Source organism: Empidonax traillii, unplaced genomic scaffold, assembly GCF_003031625.1.
Source record: "Empidonax traillii isolate 1590-97213 ecotype Southwest subspecies unplaced genomic scaffold, ASM303162v1 scaffold52:size1600334, whole genome shotgun sequence".
Taxonomy (NCBI): Eukaryota; Metazoa; Chordata; class Aves; order Passeriformes; family Tyrannidae; genus Empidonax; species Empidonax traillii.
The window spans coordinates 16,649-35,387 of record NW_020955245.1 but is presented as its reverse complement, the minus strand read 5'-3'; the positions used below and the strand labels follow the sequence as shown (position 1 = coordinate 35,387).

The 18,739-nt window shown below is 45.2% G+C and overlaps 1 protein-coding gene across 6 annotated transcripts in view; it reads right to left on the bottom strand.

The window, feature by feature from the left end:
* Positions 1-16,291, bottom strand: part of ASB7 (ankyrin repeat and SOCS box containing 7) — a 29,135-nt gene extending 12,844 nt beyond the window's left edge. For 4 of the 6 annotated variants that reach the window (XR_003570686.1, XR_003570687.1, XM_027879177.1 and 1 more), the window contains exons 1-4: positions 16,254-16,291; positions 15,488-15,591; positions 10,025-10,123; positions 6,236-6,496 (exon numbers count right to left, since the gene is read on the bottom strand). Coding sequence is in view for 4 of the 6 variants with exons in the window: in XM_027879177.1 (XP_027734978.1) it covers positions 6,236-6,446 (211 nt within the window). In the remaining 2 variants the exon portion in view is untranslated. The other 2 variants (XM_027879178.1, XM_027879179.1) reach the window with 2 other exon arrangements.
* Positions 16,292-18,739: the final 2,448 nt, after the last annotated feature.

Here is an 18,739-nt window from a genome sequence, read left to right as displayed (position 1 = left end):
GGAGGCAAAGGGGAGAGGAGGCAAAGGGGAGAGGAGGCAAAGGGGAGAGGAGGCAAAGGGGAGAGGAGGCAAAGGGGAGAGGAGGCAAAGGGGAGAGGAGGCAAAGGGGAGAGGAGGCAAAGGGGAGAGGAAAAATATCAAACAGTAATTGTTCAATGCATTTAGAATAGACAGTACATACTGTAAAGCTGCTCACATACAATGACCCTAAGGTTCAATATTAGGGTGTAACACCATGGAGTGCAAACCAGGATCTTCACAACAGACTAAATGGCAATAAGCAGTCCTGCAAAAGCCCACTTGAACAAAGTTGCTTTAAATTATTCCCCTTTAAAGTAAAAGTCTAAATGTACATGGAACATGAAGGAGATTTAAACAGAAGTGACTCAAATCGTTTGCACTAGGAAAAAACCCCAGTTTTTCCTGAAATAAAGGTAACAAGAACACGAGGCAGAACTCTTTGCTTTTCCCTCTTTTTAGGCAGAGCATGGCAGGATTTTTTTTGTTCTATTTTTAAGACAAAGTTAAAATTTTACTTAAAAATTATTTACACACACACACAAAAAAAGTCTTTTCCTTTCATATCCGTATGTTTCCGTTTGACAAATGCATTTCCACATCTTCCTCGTAACTCTTGGGCTAATTACTCAAATCTCCCTGTCCATCCCCTTTTCCTCCAGCTCTACAATATTACATTTCTTTCTCAATATTCAGCTTTTTTATTTTCCCCTGTGCTGCTTCTTGGGCTTAAAAAGAAGCATGTGTAGAAACATCTGCTGTCCCAAACTGCGGATGTTTTGTGGTCTGGCAGCGCTGGATTGTTTTTAGGGTGTAATGCTGTATTAGGTAAAATGTTGCTCTGTGGTCTGCAGGATTTCCAAAGCATGGAGGATATATGTTTTTTCAGATTATCTTGATAAAGTTTTGGTTTTTTTTTTTTTTTGGGAGATGAAGAATCTGTTCAGGATTTGTTCTGAATATAAAGTTTCACCAAAATTTCAGATTTCTTTTTACGAGAGTGTAAGCACCCGCTTCTGAAAGGAGTGCACATCAGTGCAGAACACAGGTAATTACCCAGATTGATTTCCCCTTAACACAGCACAAAAACTCACAGTGATTTATGGTTTTGAAAAAATTAAAATAAATCGATTTACTGATTTACTTCATTTCCTCAGGACACCAAAACTCGTATAGCAAGTAACTAATTAATCAACCAAGGCAAGGTGCCATTTCTCAGCCCAGAGAAACCTCCCACCCGTAGATGCTGCTCCTGGAAGTCTGAACACCTTCCCAATCCAAGACAGATACCATCTGCACAAGATACCAGCAGATCTGCTCTTAGTTAAGCTCACAGCACAAAATTAACTGCAGGCTACCTCAGGGTGAACACACCTGAACACACCAAGGTGCTAACACAAAACAGGAACAAGCTTCCCAACCTCCTGCGATCGTACCCAGATAACCCTGAGATAAACATCACACCAAAATAAAAAAAGCTGGCAAGAACCAGCTGAAAATACAGCTGCAAAGGTGATCAGGCAACTTTAAGGGTATTTTTAAATGTAAAGTGAAGTCTGAGGAGAAGAAAATGAATTAACAACAACAACAACAAAAAAATCCAACATAAATACCAACACAGCCTGACTACAGAGAGAAATAAGATGTGAGAACTGCCTCTGGTGCATAGAATAGGAATAAACACAGAAATACTACGAGGTAGATTAAGGAAAGTTTAGTCTTTTGCTGGTGACAGCTTTCCTTGTTTGAGTGCTCTGTAAAGTCACACCAACCTGAGCTGAAGTAATGGATGCTCGGCAGGAAAACCACCAAAAAAGAAGTTTTTTAATAGAAATAATATTCATCTTGTGCCTCCTTGCTCCCCCCATGCAGCACAGGGCATGTAAGTCAATCATTTCCACCCCAAGGGCAGGACACTGCCCTAAGTTTAGTCACTGCCATTTCCAAATTCAAGCAGATACACCCCAACTTTTGTGTGTGCATTTTTATACTACTCATAATCCAAGCCAAACAATTCCCTTGCAACATAAAGATGCCCTTTACCTATTGTTTTAAGCACTCTGCACACGCCTTCCCTACTCCCAAAATGTCACTGGTTCTGACAGCTAAAAGTGAACCACAAAAACACTCATGTAAGAAGAGCCATCTCAGCAAGGACAGGGGAAAAAAAAGCCTCTCAGTTGGGCAACCAGGCAACACAAACAACCTTCCAAAAACAAACCCCTCAGAAAAACCTCGTGAAAAAACGCTGTAATTCCCATTAAGATTATGGACGTCTGGTGAGCCAGCAGTGCCAGTCTGCCCCGGGATTCGGGAAAGGATTTGAACAAGCTGCTGTTCCAGCAATGTCCTGCTGCCACCTCCTGGAAAACTTTCGAACTTCACAAGTTTGAACCCGCATTAAGTTGCGCGCAAACTCCATCCTTTCAGTCCCTGCCTTAGTGACATCACAAAGCTGACTTTTTAGAATCTGCAGAGGGGTAAAAAAAAGTACCTGGAAAATGAGTATAATTAGCTCAAAAGGGATTAAAGCCAGAACTTGCCAACATATCTCGTCTCCATCACGACTGGTAAACAATTATTTCCTTCCAAGCTTCCCATTAATTTGGGGAGAGCAGAATCAAAAACTGCATTTGGTCACTTCTAAAGTTCTTAAATATCAGACATAATACAACGGCAGAAACCTTGAGCTGCTTACCAAGGGTACCAATTACTGCAATCAGGCTCACTTGAGATGGAAAATCTGCAACACTGAATGATACTCTGATTATTTTATTTCCTGTTGAAGTTGGGCACCTAAACTAATAACTTAAACTCTATTGTTAATGAAACTCTTCTCCAATACTGTAATCTGGAGGATATACAGTTTCCTAAATAAGAGTCTAATATTTCACAGTTTCAATTCCCAGCTTGGTAGGACGGTTTCCCCTCTTCCTTGACGTCTTCCTGAGGTCACCCTATCCCAGTCTAATTTGGGAAGCCAAGAAAGCAAAGCTCTGGCTTCACAGACTACTTCTATTATTCCAAGCTTATTTCCCCCACCAACTAAGGCTTAATTCTGACCACAAGGTTTAGCAACATGGCTACATGTAGCTTCTGGTTTGAATTTCCTGAGATAACACTGATATAAAAGCTGTCCAGGAGAGCATTTCTACTCAGAGACAGAAGCACTTCAGGAGCTTTGGGGGGGTGAGCATTTGGTGTTCTCCAGATCCTCCCAGATTCTGCTTGACCTCACTAAAATTCAGATACCTTGAAGCCAAGACTAAAAATAAATAAGTAGGGCTCTTAGGCTACTTCTGTCTTTTATTCTTCCATTTCCAGGAGCTTTAGTGGATCTTTTCTTCACTCTAATACGAGTAACCAGGAACTGTCCTGCTCAGTTTGTATTGGGAAGGTATCACCAAGGGACAGCTCAATACACACTTTTAAGAGTTTAGCTTGTTGCAACATTAACAGTGCTGGTTGGGAATTAATAAAACATAGCTGTTTGCCAGTGCTTGTCTCTATATGTCATACTGAAAATTAAAAAATTACACTAAAGAGGAAAAAGGCTTGTTACACAAAATCCCAAGATGACTAAAAAACTACGCTCCCTATTTTTGTGTTGCTCTCCTGTTGAGCTTTGTGGCTCCAGACTGTTTCCATGGATGAGAAGAGCTGGCTTCATGGAATCCTCACTTTATTGAAACGAGACAAATACACTGAGGAAGTCAAATTCACTATTTCTTGCCATGGTTTTGATGAACTTTCTGCATTTTATCCGTTGCTAAAGAATATTTATCATCTGACCCATCACCTCTGTATCTAGCTGGTATTTCTGCTGGTTTCATCCTTTAGTCTGGACTGGGTTTTTTCTGCATTTCCCCCCCCTCTATCTGTGTCTCCTCACTCAGGAGATAATAAAAAGCTTCCTCCTGTTCCACCACCTCCACTCGAATCAGCCAATCTGATGCACAGCACTGTCCTCTGGCTCTTTGCTTTGCTGCTGAGCAGTGATGGAAGAGAAGAGAAAAAGCAAAAGCTAAAAAGGAGGTAGCCAGGTCACAACTCCCCTAAGAATCCACCTTTTAATTCCAGGTCAGTGACCAGATTCCCTCTCAGCCTTTATTGGCCAAACTCCATCTCCATCCCACTCCCATGCAAGGCTGTGTTGGTAACAATCTCCCAGCACCTCGGATCCGAGGCACAGCACTCCACCCTCAGCAACAACCCAGAGTGGTTTTCCCAGTCCTGAACTGTGAAAACATTCCCAGTTCAGCTAAGCTTCATCATCCCTTTGGACATCCAAAATTACCACTTCTTTCCCACCAGCACCTCAATTCCCTCTTCCCTCCAGAACTCCACACACTCCCTCCCAATATCTACTTACATAATTACCAATCCATAGTCAGTTCAATACTCTCTTTACCATTAAGATTCACACCAGAAAATTACTTTTTCCTTCACCCCAATATTTTTTTGGTCCACAGGGATTAAGCATCAACAGCAAAATAATCCACTTCAGAGGGAGAAAAGGAGAGGCCAAGTGAGGAAAGGTAGACACAAACCTCTCACTAATGAGGCTGGTGTGATTAACTCAGCTTGCAAGAGTCAACTCACTCACTGCTTATTAACTCGTTTGTGACATGATTATGTTTTAAATACTCATTATTTTTACGCCTCTGTTTTGAGGGAAAACAAGGCAAGGCACAAAGCAGTGCCAATTTTCAGAAGTGAGGCTCAGCTACAGGAAAGCTGCTGCAGATGACTAACCCTCACACTATTTGTTACTCAACTTTCTCATCCTGGTGATTCAACTCCGTGCCGCTTCAGGACAAGGGTGTTCCATTACAGGCAGTTTTCATGAGGCATCAGATTCAGCTGGTGCTTCATGTGGGAAAGAGTAACAACAAAAAATAACAACAACACACTGCATCAGCAGCTGTGTAGCATCAACACCTATAAAAGGAAAATACAGAGCAATACAGAAGGGTTTCTCTAATCGTCTTTAAATTCACAGATAAAAAGTTAAAAGTTAATGTTTGACTCACAGCCTTAAACTTCTGAATTATCAAACTGAAGGCTTGAGATTATCCACATATATTACATTTAAAAAGTGGAATTTTTTTTCCCCCTTTCCAATAAGGACACAAGGGTTTGCCCTTTCTGTGTGGTTACAATCTGCAGTGGGTACATCCTCAGGGTCCTGCTGCTCAGGCTGTATTTCACCACTGCTCTTAAGGAACAAACCACTGGTTGTGCCACCACCACAGCCTAAGAACACCATTCCATTTTCAGGGTGATCCAAACAGCTGACAAACACTGTGACAGAAAAAGGGGCCCATATGGCCTCAGATACACAAAGAGATAATTTCAGTTTCCTTGGGACTGAAAATAGTTCAGAACTCATTTGGTAGGAACAGTGCTGAGCTAGAGGATGCTGTTCTTTAAGAGCACTAATCAGAATGTGGAGAATACCTACTGATTTGTACTTTTCCTCTCCAGTAGCACATTCAAAGATTAAAACCATCCATTTCTAAAACTTTAGGCAGCCCTGTAAGATGATAAAGGAGCCAAGAAATTCTGACTGTGCCACCTGAGGGATAAAAATCATCACCCACGTGAGTATTACTTAAATCAACAAAACTCCGTGAGTTCTTGAAAATAAAACTTCAACATGGATGGATGCAGGAGATCTGTAAACTCATCTGGACGAGCTGGCACTAAAGTCCTTGCACAGAGTATTGTTTCTATGACGTTTAGCAGGCTCTGTTAAAAAGCACAGGGAAACTCTGTCTTTAATGCAACTTGCTCGCTTGTTTTAGAAATCTGAAACAAACTTCCCTAAGATTTCATTTCAAGGACCTGCCTTCTTCTAAAAATACCCCCCCACCAGAGAAGAAAAGCTTGGAAGGAGTGCTGCGAGCGCATTTAATTTTATAATGAGCCCTTCTGCCCTATTTTCATAACGCTTTTCATTCTTTTAACAATTCCTAGGCAATTCTAGAGAGGTGGGGGGGGGGAAAAGGCAAGGTGTTAAGGCATAAAGCAAACCCATGGCTTCATTCAGAGCATGCATCAGAGGTAAACAGAGCTGGATGAATCACTACTGCAAAGACTAAAATAATTACAAGAAATAATCCGTACCAGTAGTCAGTGCTGGGAAGTCCTACAACGGAAATTTGGATAGAAAGCAACTGGACACCAAGATTTTTTTCCGCCCTGGGCAACTCACCTCCATGCTCAAGAAAAACACGGACACATCTCTCCTTCCCTCTCGCTGCAGAGAAGTGAAGCAGAGTCCAGCCGTTGGCATCCCGGCCGTTGGGGGAATATCCCTGCTCCAGCATCTTGCGCACGGTGTGGACATCGCCGGCGGCCACCGCAGCCTGGATCTGCAGCTCCTCCTGTAGCTCAGGGTTCCGCCGGCAGTGGTGGTGTAACATCCTAGCTGGATCTGGCTGCTACAGGAGCCTCATGAGGGCACACCCGTCACCTTGGAGCAATAGGAAGCGTGAAGAAATTAGGATGGGGACAAGGAAAGAGGTTTCTAGTTGGGGCTGTGGCCGGTTCTGGCTTCCCTCAATTCAGGAAGGGCATTGAGGGGCTGGAGTGTGTTCAAAGAAGGGTGTGGAGCACAAGTCCTGTGAGGAGCAGCTGAGGGGGCTCAGCCTGCAGAGGAGACTTTCTCACTCTCTACAACTCCCTGACACGAGGGTGGAGCTGGATGGGGATCAGTCTCCTCTCCCAGGAACAGCAGCAGGACAAGAGGGCACAGCCTTGAGCTGCCCCAGGGGAGGTTTAGGTTGGACATTGGGAAGAAGTTCTTCACAGAAACAGTGATCAGACACTGGAATGGGCTGCCCAGGGAGGGGGTGGAGTCACCGTCCCTGGAGGTGTTTAAGATGGGACTGGCTGTGGCATCAGTGCCAGGGGCTGGGTGACAAGGTGGGGTTGGGCCACAGGTCGGACTCAATCTCAGAGGTCTTTTCCAACCCAGCTGATCCTGTGATTCTGTAATAAAATGCAACGCTAAGAATTCTCTCTATATTCTGACCAAAGTCGCGTCACAGACAGGATAAAATCCAAACAATCTGTTATTAGGAAATCACAGTACATGGGTCACATCACTGAACTGCGAAAGAGGAGGACATTTACACATTAAAAATAGCCAACATTTTCTTCAGAACTGACAGCATTTCACAATTAAAGCACCGGATCAATAACAAAATGACAAATCTCCAGAACACAACAATCATATAAAAATCACAACCTCTGTGTCACCAACTCTAGATATACTGGTTGGATGGATGATTCAAACTGTTGCATGAAACAGCATTGCACTGCTACAGCAACTGAACTAGGATAATCTTTATTTTTCTGGAAAATAAAAGAAGTAAAGCTTCAGTGAAAATAATTCTATCTTATTGACCTACTGCACATGAATATTAGTAACACTGATGTTTGGGGATGAAAACTTTATTTTTTCCTTTTCACCCTTGTTTTTTATTTTTTTTTTTTAATTAGAGTCTACTGTCTGTGTTCTGGCTTGTGCACTTCTTACTTAGTCCATAAAGGCTGCAAAGAACTTCTACACTGCAAAAATCAAACACAAAGATAATAATAAGACCTGAAAACACCTCTAAGGGCAGCTACTACAGCCCTGTCAAACACCATGAGAACATGTGCCAGAACTGTTCAATTTATAATTACCTTGATAGAGGGCATGAGAGCTGGGCCAAAAGGTTATCTAAAATAGCCATTGTGAAAGAGCCTAGAAACAAGCACACATTGGGAAAGAGGGAAGGACCATATTCCATGTTCTGTTTGAAAAGTCCCAATCTGCAGTTCTACTTGGGGACAAGGAAAAACACAGGCTTGTTTTTTTTTTTCTTTAAGGGATTCTTCCCCAGTACACAAAGTGTTCACATTTTCACATACATTGTGCATTATATCCCACAGTCCTAGAATGGAAAGGAATATATCAGAGGAAAGAATAAAAGCAGGGTATGGGAAAGGCCATGTTGAGCAATAGGAGACTCAGAGAACATTCAAGACCTGTTGCAATGGATATTAACACAGAACCAGAAGATTAAAAAGAGGAATGTATTTAAACTGCTGCAAAGTTAATCAAGATTAAACTACAAAGAAAAGTTCTGAAGACAAAACTTAGAATCCCCAATACCCTCGGTATATCAGGATGTCAACCCACACCATCACCTAAACCTTCCTTTACGTAAACATCCTAAGGATTTCCAGATCCTCATGATCCACAGGTCATCCAAAAGACATTGCAATCAACTCCCCATATCCCACTGGGCACTTGTTTTCCTGGGATCCAGATATACACAGAGACAAGAGGAAAGTGAAGACATCAATCACTGCCATCTCTGCAGATAAAAGACACAGCTCTGGATTTGCTCTTCTCTAACCTCGACAGAGAAGTTATTTATCTGCTTTTTGGAGAGATATAAACTCATAATTAACAGGTAGCTCCACTGACCCTACTTACACTGCAAATATGGAAATGGCACACAGCACATGCCTGTCTTTGACATTTATAAATGCTCCAACTTACCATGTATGGCAACAATCACTACTTCAGCACAGGGTTATTAAATAAGACTTTTCAGCTCCATGTTATACAGGGCTCAGGAACTGGCTTTGTTTTGTTTTACAGTGTGAACTTCATTATCTGAGACTGGAAGGGAAGGGGATTTACAAAGCAGCGACTGCTAACTCACCAGGTCAGCTTTTGCAGCATATTCCAAAAATCAAACTTGGTTAATCTGATGGCAATGGAAGTATTTCTATTGACTCTAATAAGCTTTCGCTAAGCTCTTTTCTAAACTCCAATTAGCACTTCAGAACATGCTCACCTACAGGACAGGGAGCTTGCCTTCGTTCTGCATCACACCACTAACAGCACTGTTAATGAAATTCCAGCTACAGGAATCAGATCTTGCTTTGGATTTTGCAGGTGAAAACTGACTGTAAAGTCTAACTGATAATAAGGATAAGTCATGGCAAAGCCCTAAAAAAAATAATAATTCAGACTGCGTCCCTTTATCCACAATATCCAGTTTTTTCTCAAACTGAGAATATCTGCTCAGAAGTTAATGCAGACAAACTTTCTGCTGCCATTTTTACAGTCCTTTCTTGTGAAGGGCTAATACTTAACAACACCTCACGTGATCCTGAAAATGAAGGTCAGAGCAGCTGGACAAAAAGCTATAGAGGGAAGAAGGAGGACTAAAGAGATGAAGTGAACTGGGATTTCTCATTGAAGGGGGCAGCAGTATCCCCCCTGCAACTCTCCACGAAGACAGTTGGTTAGGGAAAAGCAAAGCTCTCTCTCTCTCTCACACTTCTCAGCTGGTGGGTATATTTGTAATGCAGCATTATAAAAAATTGGCATTGGCCCCATATGTTGCATGTGACTGGCAGAGCTTATTCAAATTAGCTGGTACTAAAGTACATAAGCACTAAAACACACAAAGCAGAAGACAAAGTCAGGCAGCTCCTTTTATCACTCGCACAGTTCCCGTAAATACCCACTCTTCCATCTCAGCCCTATGGCAAGCAGTGAAATTCAAATTGCAAGAATACTTAACCATAACTTTCAAGGTTTCAGGACAGTTTTAGGTACACACCAGCTTCGAAAACATTTTCACTTCGGCTCCGTAGATCACTTAAAAATCCTGTTTGCAAATCCCTGTTGAAGACATCAATCTTTGGAGAAGGGAAGGAGGACTAGTAGAAGTAGCCCTTTGGCATTTAATATTTAATGTTTTGCAACTGTAATCAATCTCACTCAGAACACAGCATGCATTTGGGTTGTTGCACACTGGCTTTCTGCATGGAAGTTAAAAAAAAAAAAGCTAAATGAAGCACGGGGGAAGAATGTACCTACATATTCTTGGTTATAACGATTGTCCAGTGCCATGAAAATGGAAGACAACAAACAGTCACTTAATTGATTTTGCAAGTACAACAGGATGAATTCAATGTGGTCCTGAATTACCTTGTAAGAGGTTGCTACTCTTTGATGGATGTCCCACTCTTCATTGTCTTCACTGTTCATAATCTTCTGTGCCCATGTGTGTCAAACAACCTGCTACCCCTTAAAAAAAACGATATTTCTCATTAGTTGCAAAGAATAAAAGCGAGAGTTTCGTTCTGTACTGGTGCTAAAATGCTACATTTTCATGCAGTTATGTCAGAAAAAGCCCCTGAAATGTGTTTTCTTCCATTATCCAAGAGTCCTCCAGAGGTTGGGGTGGGGAGAGTTTGCTTCTGCCAGATGAGGAAAAGGCTGCAGAGAGTATTTTTTGGGAGACAAGAGAAAAGAGAGATGTGCTTCCTGTGTGGAGCAAACCTTGAAGGAATGGTCTAAACTCTTCTGTAAGGATTACAGATATCTGCTCCTGTATGGACCAAGAATGGATGCAAAGGTTGAAGTAGGTATTTCTGCCTGACTGCTCAACCTCACCCCGTGGGAGTCAGATGCCAGGAAAGACATTCAGGATCCATTTAGTTCTTCCCAAACCATTCCTGTGGTATTTTTTGTTTGGCTTTGAGGGGTTTTAGTTGGGTGGTTTTTTTTTTGGTAAAGGTTTTGATTTTTTTTTTTTTAATCTCCACCCCATCTCTGCTTCCCTACCCAAAGAATAAAACCTGAGCACACAGAGCCCTGACTCCTGTCCTTCAGCTGGATTTTGGAGTCTCCTCTCCCCCATGTGACAGCTCCAGCTGACACAAGTTGTGTTTCATGAACAGTTGAAGACACCTTCACCATAAAAGCAAAATGCCATCTTCACCCTTTTCTTCAAACTACCCTTTTAGTATCAAGGTTTACCCAACACCAGTCAGGATCCCTACCCAGCTTCCTCCCTCAGACTAACCCTCCTTCTCCACCTCCCTTGTCACCTGCACTTAACAGGATCAGTCCCAGATCATTCCTCACAGCCTGGACTCGGTGTTGTTCCATTAATTCTTTGGACACCTCTCCCTGACCTTTCCTTTCCTTTGGCTGCAGCTTTCAGTGCCAGGCCCCTCGTCCTGCCCTGCGTGAGCACCACAATCCAACAAACAATAAACCCATTAAACCTTAATTGTACAGCAGATCACACAAACCCAACTGTGCCTCGTTCCTTCTGCAAGCAGAGCAGTTAAACGTGAAGGGGGCAGCTTTTAGCTTAAGTGAAAAATTTCTGCCACTTTAATGCAACACGAAATTGTGCTTTCCTGACGGTGGCTCAAAGAGGAGGATGAAAAAAAAAAAAAAGCTCTTTTCATCCCTCTCATGCGCATTTTCCGAGAGCTTTGCTTCCCAAGATAAAGCAAGACAAGGTCTTCAGAAATGCTCCCAGCCCTGCACAAAACTGCACTGCCATGACCTAATTTGATCACATTTCTAGCCTTGTTTTTTTTGCATAGATGATCAGTCGTTCACCTTTTTTTTTTTCCCCCTAAATTTTTTGCATGATTTTCACTTTAAAACCCACACATTTTTTATTAGCTGATGCAAATTAGAATTGCACTGACTTCACAGACTACAGACAAGGTAACAGATTGCTCCACTAAAAAAGTAACAAGCTTTTTCCCCCCAAAGGAAAATTAGCTGCATATGGCAAGAGTAAGATCTGCAACTTTAATAAAAAGAAGTCATATTTAGTAGAAGTAAAGCTCTCTCACTCAATGACTAAACAAAGTTTGCTTAAATTACTAATAATTATAGTAGGAGCAGCACTAAATAAAAATAAGACAAACATCTTCATTATCTATTGATAATGTCTCATGTTGTCAAAGAGATCTTAGACTTTTCTACATCAATGTGTCACTTCTTTAAAGTCACTGCAAACATCATGTGGAAAATTTATTCCAACATATGTATATACTTACTTTAAAGAGAGTTAAAGGTTGCTACCAAAAGCAAGACCTTAAAATACAGCATTTTGCTCACTGAGATGCCCTGACAGATAGACCTGACTCCTAAATCCTGAGATTACACACCCAAGAGCTGAACAAGGAGCATGATTTCCTGATGTCAGCCTAACTCTCTACAACAAGGAAAGTGCACCCTTACACAGGACATTTAGTATCTGGCAAAGACCTAATCAGTGTAGATCTGAGTTGCCTGTGGTTGAAGCATTCCAAGACATTCAGATCAAATAAATAAAAGAAAAAAGAAAGCCCTGTGTAATAAGGATAATCACATCAGCCCTCGTTAGTCTCACAACTCACTTCTCCCACCCATTTCCAAACTTGAACAAGCTGAACGCGTTCTCACTCAAAAGGCATTTTATAAATGGTCAATATATGTTTGACAAAGAAACTAAACACACCATCACCTTCATCTGTCCCAGCCTCCTATATCAGGAGCTCAGAGAACAAGGTGAACAATTATGTAATTATTTGCATTCTCGTATCACAACCACGAGGTTTGCAAATAACATGTGCAACATTAAAATTTCACAGAGCCTTATAACCCTGAGTATATTTCCTATTAGATGTTCCAAGCTACACCCCAGACAGACATCAAGCGACGTATCTGAGTGGCTGAGATGAAAATCACCAAAGCAGCACATGGGGAATGGCTGGGTCTGAACGCAATGAGTTAACAGTGCACGAATGCAGAACATCACAGAGGAGCTGCCACTTCAAAGGCAAGAAGCCTTCACTCTTCACAAGCTGTCATTAAAAGTTACACATTTCTCCTCAGAGCTCCTGCGATGCCATCTCGTAGCTTGGACACACTAAATTTAAAATAAACCAAAAGAGTTAATCTGCAAGTCCCCCACCAGCTTCAGGTGTTTTGCAGCACCCTGGATGGTGGCGGGGGTGGTGGTCCATACTAATAAGCAGGTGGTGTGCTTTCTGCAGGTGGGTGCAAGTGAAGCACAGGGGTGTCGTTTTACCAGTGATTGTCCATTTCACACGCACGTTGGGAGGTCTGACTTCTGGGCCTGACGGAGAACCAGAGAAATCCCCCAGCTGATGTAACTTCAGGGCTGCAAACCTGGAGGAAACCTCACCTCCAGAAAGCACACCAGCTATTAACCGTCCTCACCCAGACACTGGCAAACTTAACCAGGAGCAGAGCTCAGTGAGTAAAATCCTGCAATTCCTTCCAAATCTAGGACCTCAATGCTAATGCTAAAGCAAGGCCTTAGGGATCTTTTTCGGGAGATAATGCTGCTCTGGGTTCACATGGCCAGAGCCTCCACCCTCAAGACATGCACTGACAAACTGCAGGGAGCTTGGGGATCCTCTGGTAAGCAAGCAAAAAAATACAAATTCTCCTCCAGCTTACAGTGGTGCTGCTATTAAGTGTTCAACTGTAGAAGTTAGATGAAAGCTTAGCCTTGAAAACAATAATTTCTATTAAGTGCTAATGACTAAGATTTAGGTATTTTACCATGACTTTCTATCATTAAAGAACCCCAACACCAATACTGCATAGAGTGACAGAGGCAGGAACCAGTGGTCATTTCAAACCACATCAAAGCACTCACTTCAGCACTAACACTCAAAGCATGGCTGATGACCAAACTGAGTGCTGCTTACAGAGTTTGTGCCATTCCATGTTCTCTCTGTCAGTGTATTTGATATGCATTTCTATTTAATACAGCCTAGAAGAACCCAAGTGGACAAAACCTGTGGGATGTCCTCAGTGGCTAAAGCAAGATTGTCACTGGGATAATATTGTTCTATCAGCACTGCTGGAACAATGGAAAACTGTCTCTCGAACAGCACATTTCCTTTAAGGGTTTAGAACTCGCAGTAAGGCAAAATAAACCCAAAATGAGCCGACAGCCTGAAGACTTTAAAACCTTCCCTACAATGTGCTTGCATTTCTTCCAGAGATCAAGAGCAGGACTTGAGCACCGTCGTTAAACTCCGAGCCTTGTTTCGACCACGTGCAAGTCTCTGCCAGAAGTTAATTCCCTGATTCCTATGAGCTCAGTTCCAGTCTCTGCATCTGAATCAAACTCTGCTGCACTGGCATTTCACATCAGGAAGGAGCTTCCAGAATCAAATGAGAACTTACATGTCCTTTTGTGAATAAATCCCAAAGATCTCATGACTTCTGGGTACCCTGCTGGAGAAGCTCCAGCCCTGACATGAGATGCACTGGATGGTTGAGAAGAGGGAGTTACAACAAACCAAATTCAGATGAAACAGCTGAGCCACAAATACACTGGGAAGTTCATAATGATGCACATATGTCCTACCTCTTAGCACAGAAATCCCTCCTGCAACCACACTGGACGTGTCCACACGTTCCACTATTACTTGTGGGTTTGTGGTGGGTTATCAAAACAACGTGGAGCATTTCTTCTCTGCACTTGCAAAATGCCAGAATTTTTTGCATTTGTGTTAAAGAGGGATTTTCTGTTTAATCCTTGACATGTAGCAGCTACTTTTTGTCATATGCTAAAGACATCTCTCCTGGAAAAATGATTCAGCCTTGACCAAGGCTGTTGGCAACAGGTCCTGCTCCTTTCTCCTGCAGCTAATGCTCAAAAATAGCTGGTTGCCAACCATGACCAACACTTTGGTACAGTCAATGACACCTCTGAAAACACCACAAAGACCAGAGGGGCCCACCCAGAGGGTGTTATTTGCCGAAACAACCAACTCACCTACGTTTGAAAAAGATTAGAAGGGACTCGAGGCAGACTCTACACCAAGAGAACGCTCAGAAACTCCGCCATTTGAAGCTCACAACAGCAGGATGCAGCACAAGGCTGACTGACATCACTCACCCCCCCACTCTCTCTCCTAGAACCTCATCTCATCACAGAAAACACGCAATTCTCCCAAAGAACAGCCCTCCCCCTGCAACAGAACCTTCCTCCTACCAGCAGCGCTGGATTGGATGACTCCTTTCATTATTTCCCCCGAGCACCTACCAGCATTATCTCCTTCTGTGATCTCAGCCCAAAAAAAGTAACGACTTGTAAACAAACACCGCCCAATTAAAGGAATTCCAATTCCCGCAGCTCCACAACACGCACGAAAAGTGACCCAAGCAGGAGTTGGGTCTGACTGAACCAACAGAATGCAATTACCATGACCCAGCCCAAAAATTACTTTAGAATCAAAGCAGTAGCAAATCCAGTGTTGAACTCATAAACCTGTGAAAAGGCTTTAAGAAAAGACCCTTTTAACAACCAGGAGCGAAGTAATTCTAAGTGACGTTCCCGAGACGGGAGTCACAACAAAAACATGAAGCTGAAATGCATAATCAAAATAACGTTTGCAGATTAATTTTAGAAAATTATGAAGCGTTACCAGAGGAACTGTGCTTCAAATGGGCTTCAGAGCTTTCAAACTTTAAAAGGTCGACAGCAAGTAGGTTTTAAGAGAACAAAGAAATCTAATGCTACCTATTGAAACCCATAAAAACACAACAAGAGGCCCCAGTCCCAACCAAACCATGTGTCTAGGGATGACTCTGAGAGTCTAAATGAATCATCACCTTTCTGGGGCTTTTTTTTTTTTTTTGAGTGCTGTTTTCTCTCTTCTGTCTTATTTCATTCTTTGGAGTCACAATTTTTAATTCTCCTTTAAGGCGGCTTAAACCTAAAAAAAAAAAATAAAATAATAAAAGCAGAGCTGAGCCACGCAATTATGTAAAAGAGAGGAACGAAGAGCAGAGATGGTCAATGCAAAAGCAATAGGAAGCGCCTTCAAAAATTTGGAAGGGAAACGGGCTACCCATCAAAAATCGGGATGTCTCCTGGAGAAGAAGGACACTCTCCCGGGATGTGCGAGGGAGTTGGAGGGATAACAGCGGCAGGAGCTGCCCTGTCAAGGCAGCTCCCGCGGGGAATGGAAGTACCGACAAGTGCCGGGGAACGGGACAGGAAGTAGCCCAGCAAGCCGAGCTGCCGGGAGACCGAACCGCCTCGGTGCCCGCCGGAGTTCACGCTCCGGGAGCCGCCGCCGCCGCTCGCACACGACACGCCGAACACCCGCGCACAAAAACCCGGCCGGGCGCAGCCCCCGAGGCCGCACCGGGGGCTGGGGACGGGGACCCCCCTCCGCGGGCAGCCCCGGGGGCGGCCCGGAGAGCACCGGGGGGGCACTCGCAGAGGCGGCGGGGCGGCCGCGCACCCCGGCGAGGGGAGGGCGGCCCCTCGGAGCGGGCACGGGGGCTGCGGGCGAGGGGAGGCCATGGGGTCGCGCCCCCCCCCCCACCTCCCACCCCCGCTCCCCGCGCGGCGAGGGGCAGCCGGGGTTACCTGCGTGCCCCGTGTGGCGGCGCGGCGGGGCGGGCCGGGGGGGCCCGGGCGCGGCCGCCCCCCGCGCTGGCGGCGGCGGCGGGCGGGGGGTCGGGGGGGGGGGGCCGAGCCGAGCGGGGACACTTCGCTCCGGGCCGCCCCCCTCGGCTCGCGGCGGGGTCGGCGGGCGGGCCCTGACCCGCGCCGAGCCCAATCCGCGCCCGCCGCGCCGGCCCCGCCCCCGCCCGCGCGCCGGGCGAAGCGGCTCGATTGGCCCGCCGCCGTGACGGCGGGCCCGCCCCCCCCCGCCGCGCGCGCCGCCGCCGCGCCCCCATTGGCCCGCCGGGCTGACGGCGGCCACGCCCCCTCCCCCGCCGCGGGGCCCGCCCCGCTGCCGTAAAGCCGAGGGGGGAAAAGGGGAGGAGGGGAGGGTTTGCGACAGGGGGCGGCGGGGGTTCCGCTGCTGTGACGGAGCGGAGTTCGGGCCTTGCGGCGCCCCCGCGGGCGGGTGAGTGGCGGCCGCGGCTCGGCCGGGGCGGCGGGGCCGGGCCGGGCCCGTGCGAGGCGCGGCTCGGGGTGAGTAAGCGGGGCCGGGGGCGCGCGGGCTGGGCCGGGTGAGGGGCGGGGCCTGGAGTGAAAGGGGCAGGGCTTGTGTGATTGGGGCGTGGTTTAGCACGAAAGGGGAGGGGCCCTGAAAGGGCGAGGGGCGTGGGTGGCGTGGAAGAGGCGGGGCCTGAATGGGCGGGGCGGGGCCTGGGGGCGCGAGGCGGCGACGGGAGGGGCTGAGGGGGAGCCCTGAGGGGCTGAGGCGGAGCCGGAGTTGAAGCCGAGGCGGCTCCAGGGCGGGCGAACGAGGGGTCGTGAGGCGGGTCCGGGACTCCCTCGGCGTTGTTGGAGGGGCGGGAGGGCCCGGACGCCCTCAGGAGGAGCTGTGCAGGCTCTGGAGAAGCGGCACGTCCCTGCTTTCCGGGTGTCACCGACAGCCGGGGTTCCTCCCGGTGCCCAGCCTGGCACTGCTGGAGCGCCGGTGTGGGAGATGAGGGGCAGCTGAGGTGCAGGTTATTGAGAGATGAGCCCACGAAGTCACTACAGGTACAAGGAGTTCAAGGTGTGCCTTATTTCAACTGCTTCATTATAAAGAAACCCAGAACCTGCAGACTTCCCGCCCAAAAAGTCACGGCCTGTGGTTTCGTTTTACCTTTTCTAATTTTTTAATGAAAATAGAGTGGGGTTTTTTGGCTAGTTTGTTTTCTCCCAGTTGCTACTCATGCGAATAACATTTAATAGTATATATAAACAGGGGAAAAATAACACAGGCACTCGACAATAGATAATTACGCCTTTTCAGTAATATCTCTGAGTAATTCTGTGTCATCATAAGCCGTTTGTGTTAGTTAAAAAAAAAAAAAAAAAGGAAAATACGGTATCAACAGTGTTAATCCAGTTAAATTAGGAGGGAATTGTTCCCTGTGAGGGCGGGCAGGCCCTGGCACAGGTTTTCCAGGGAAGCTGTGGCTGCCCCATCCCTGGAAGTGTCCAAGGCCAGGTTGGACGGGGCTTGGAGCAGCCTGGGATAGTGGAAGGTGTCCCTGCCCAAGGCAGGGGGTGGAACTGGATGGGCTTTAAGGCTCCTTCCAGCCCAAACCATTCTGTGATTCTGTGAAATCAATTTCCATGACTTCCTGCTTAATTAAATATCCCACCTTGTATTTTGAAACTCCGATTTAGGATATTCTGGAGGTGTTCACAGCCACCACATCTGAGTTTTCATTTCCAGTTCCTCATTAACTTTCCCACCAAGTTTCTTCTCTCGTTCTCTTTGCAGCCCCACTTGACTTTTGATTTTGATTTTAGAGCCTTATTAATCATGAAAATAACATAAAACAAAATATTTATTTGGTTGGTTGTTTGTTTTTTTTTAATCCTCTGTATAGTTCTCCTTTCTGTCTTTTGACTGATCCATATACAAGGTTTTTGAACTGCTTCCTGTTGTTTATGCAGGAGTCTGGCGCTGTGAGGCGTTACCTTAATTGGTTTTTAGATGCTGTCATGAAAAACTCAGATAAATAATACAAGTGAGGGTTTGGAGTTTGTCATTTCTCGTGCATGAATACGACTCCTTTTCTTTGCTCTTCAGCTTTGAGCTTTTTCACGGTGCTCTCTCGCCGTGCCTGAAACAAATTTAGTCCTTGTCTGACGTTTTCTCCCTCTTTGAAGTCAATTTCTTCAAACTAAGCCCCCTCGTTTTTGATTTCCTTCAGTGGCTTATGTTTGTGAGCTGCTGTCAGGTGTGAGTGAGACATTATCTTCGAGATGTTTTGATAAAGTAATTAATGGTAGAACACAAATGTGTTATGGTGGGATCAGGAAATCACAAATATCATGTGAAGGGAAATGTCCTAGAAAAGGTGTGAATCTCTTCTGCTTTAACCACCTGGCTGGATTGGTGAATTTGTGCAGATCTGTCCATTTACCAACGCAGGGTGATAACTCAAGTTGATCTTGAA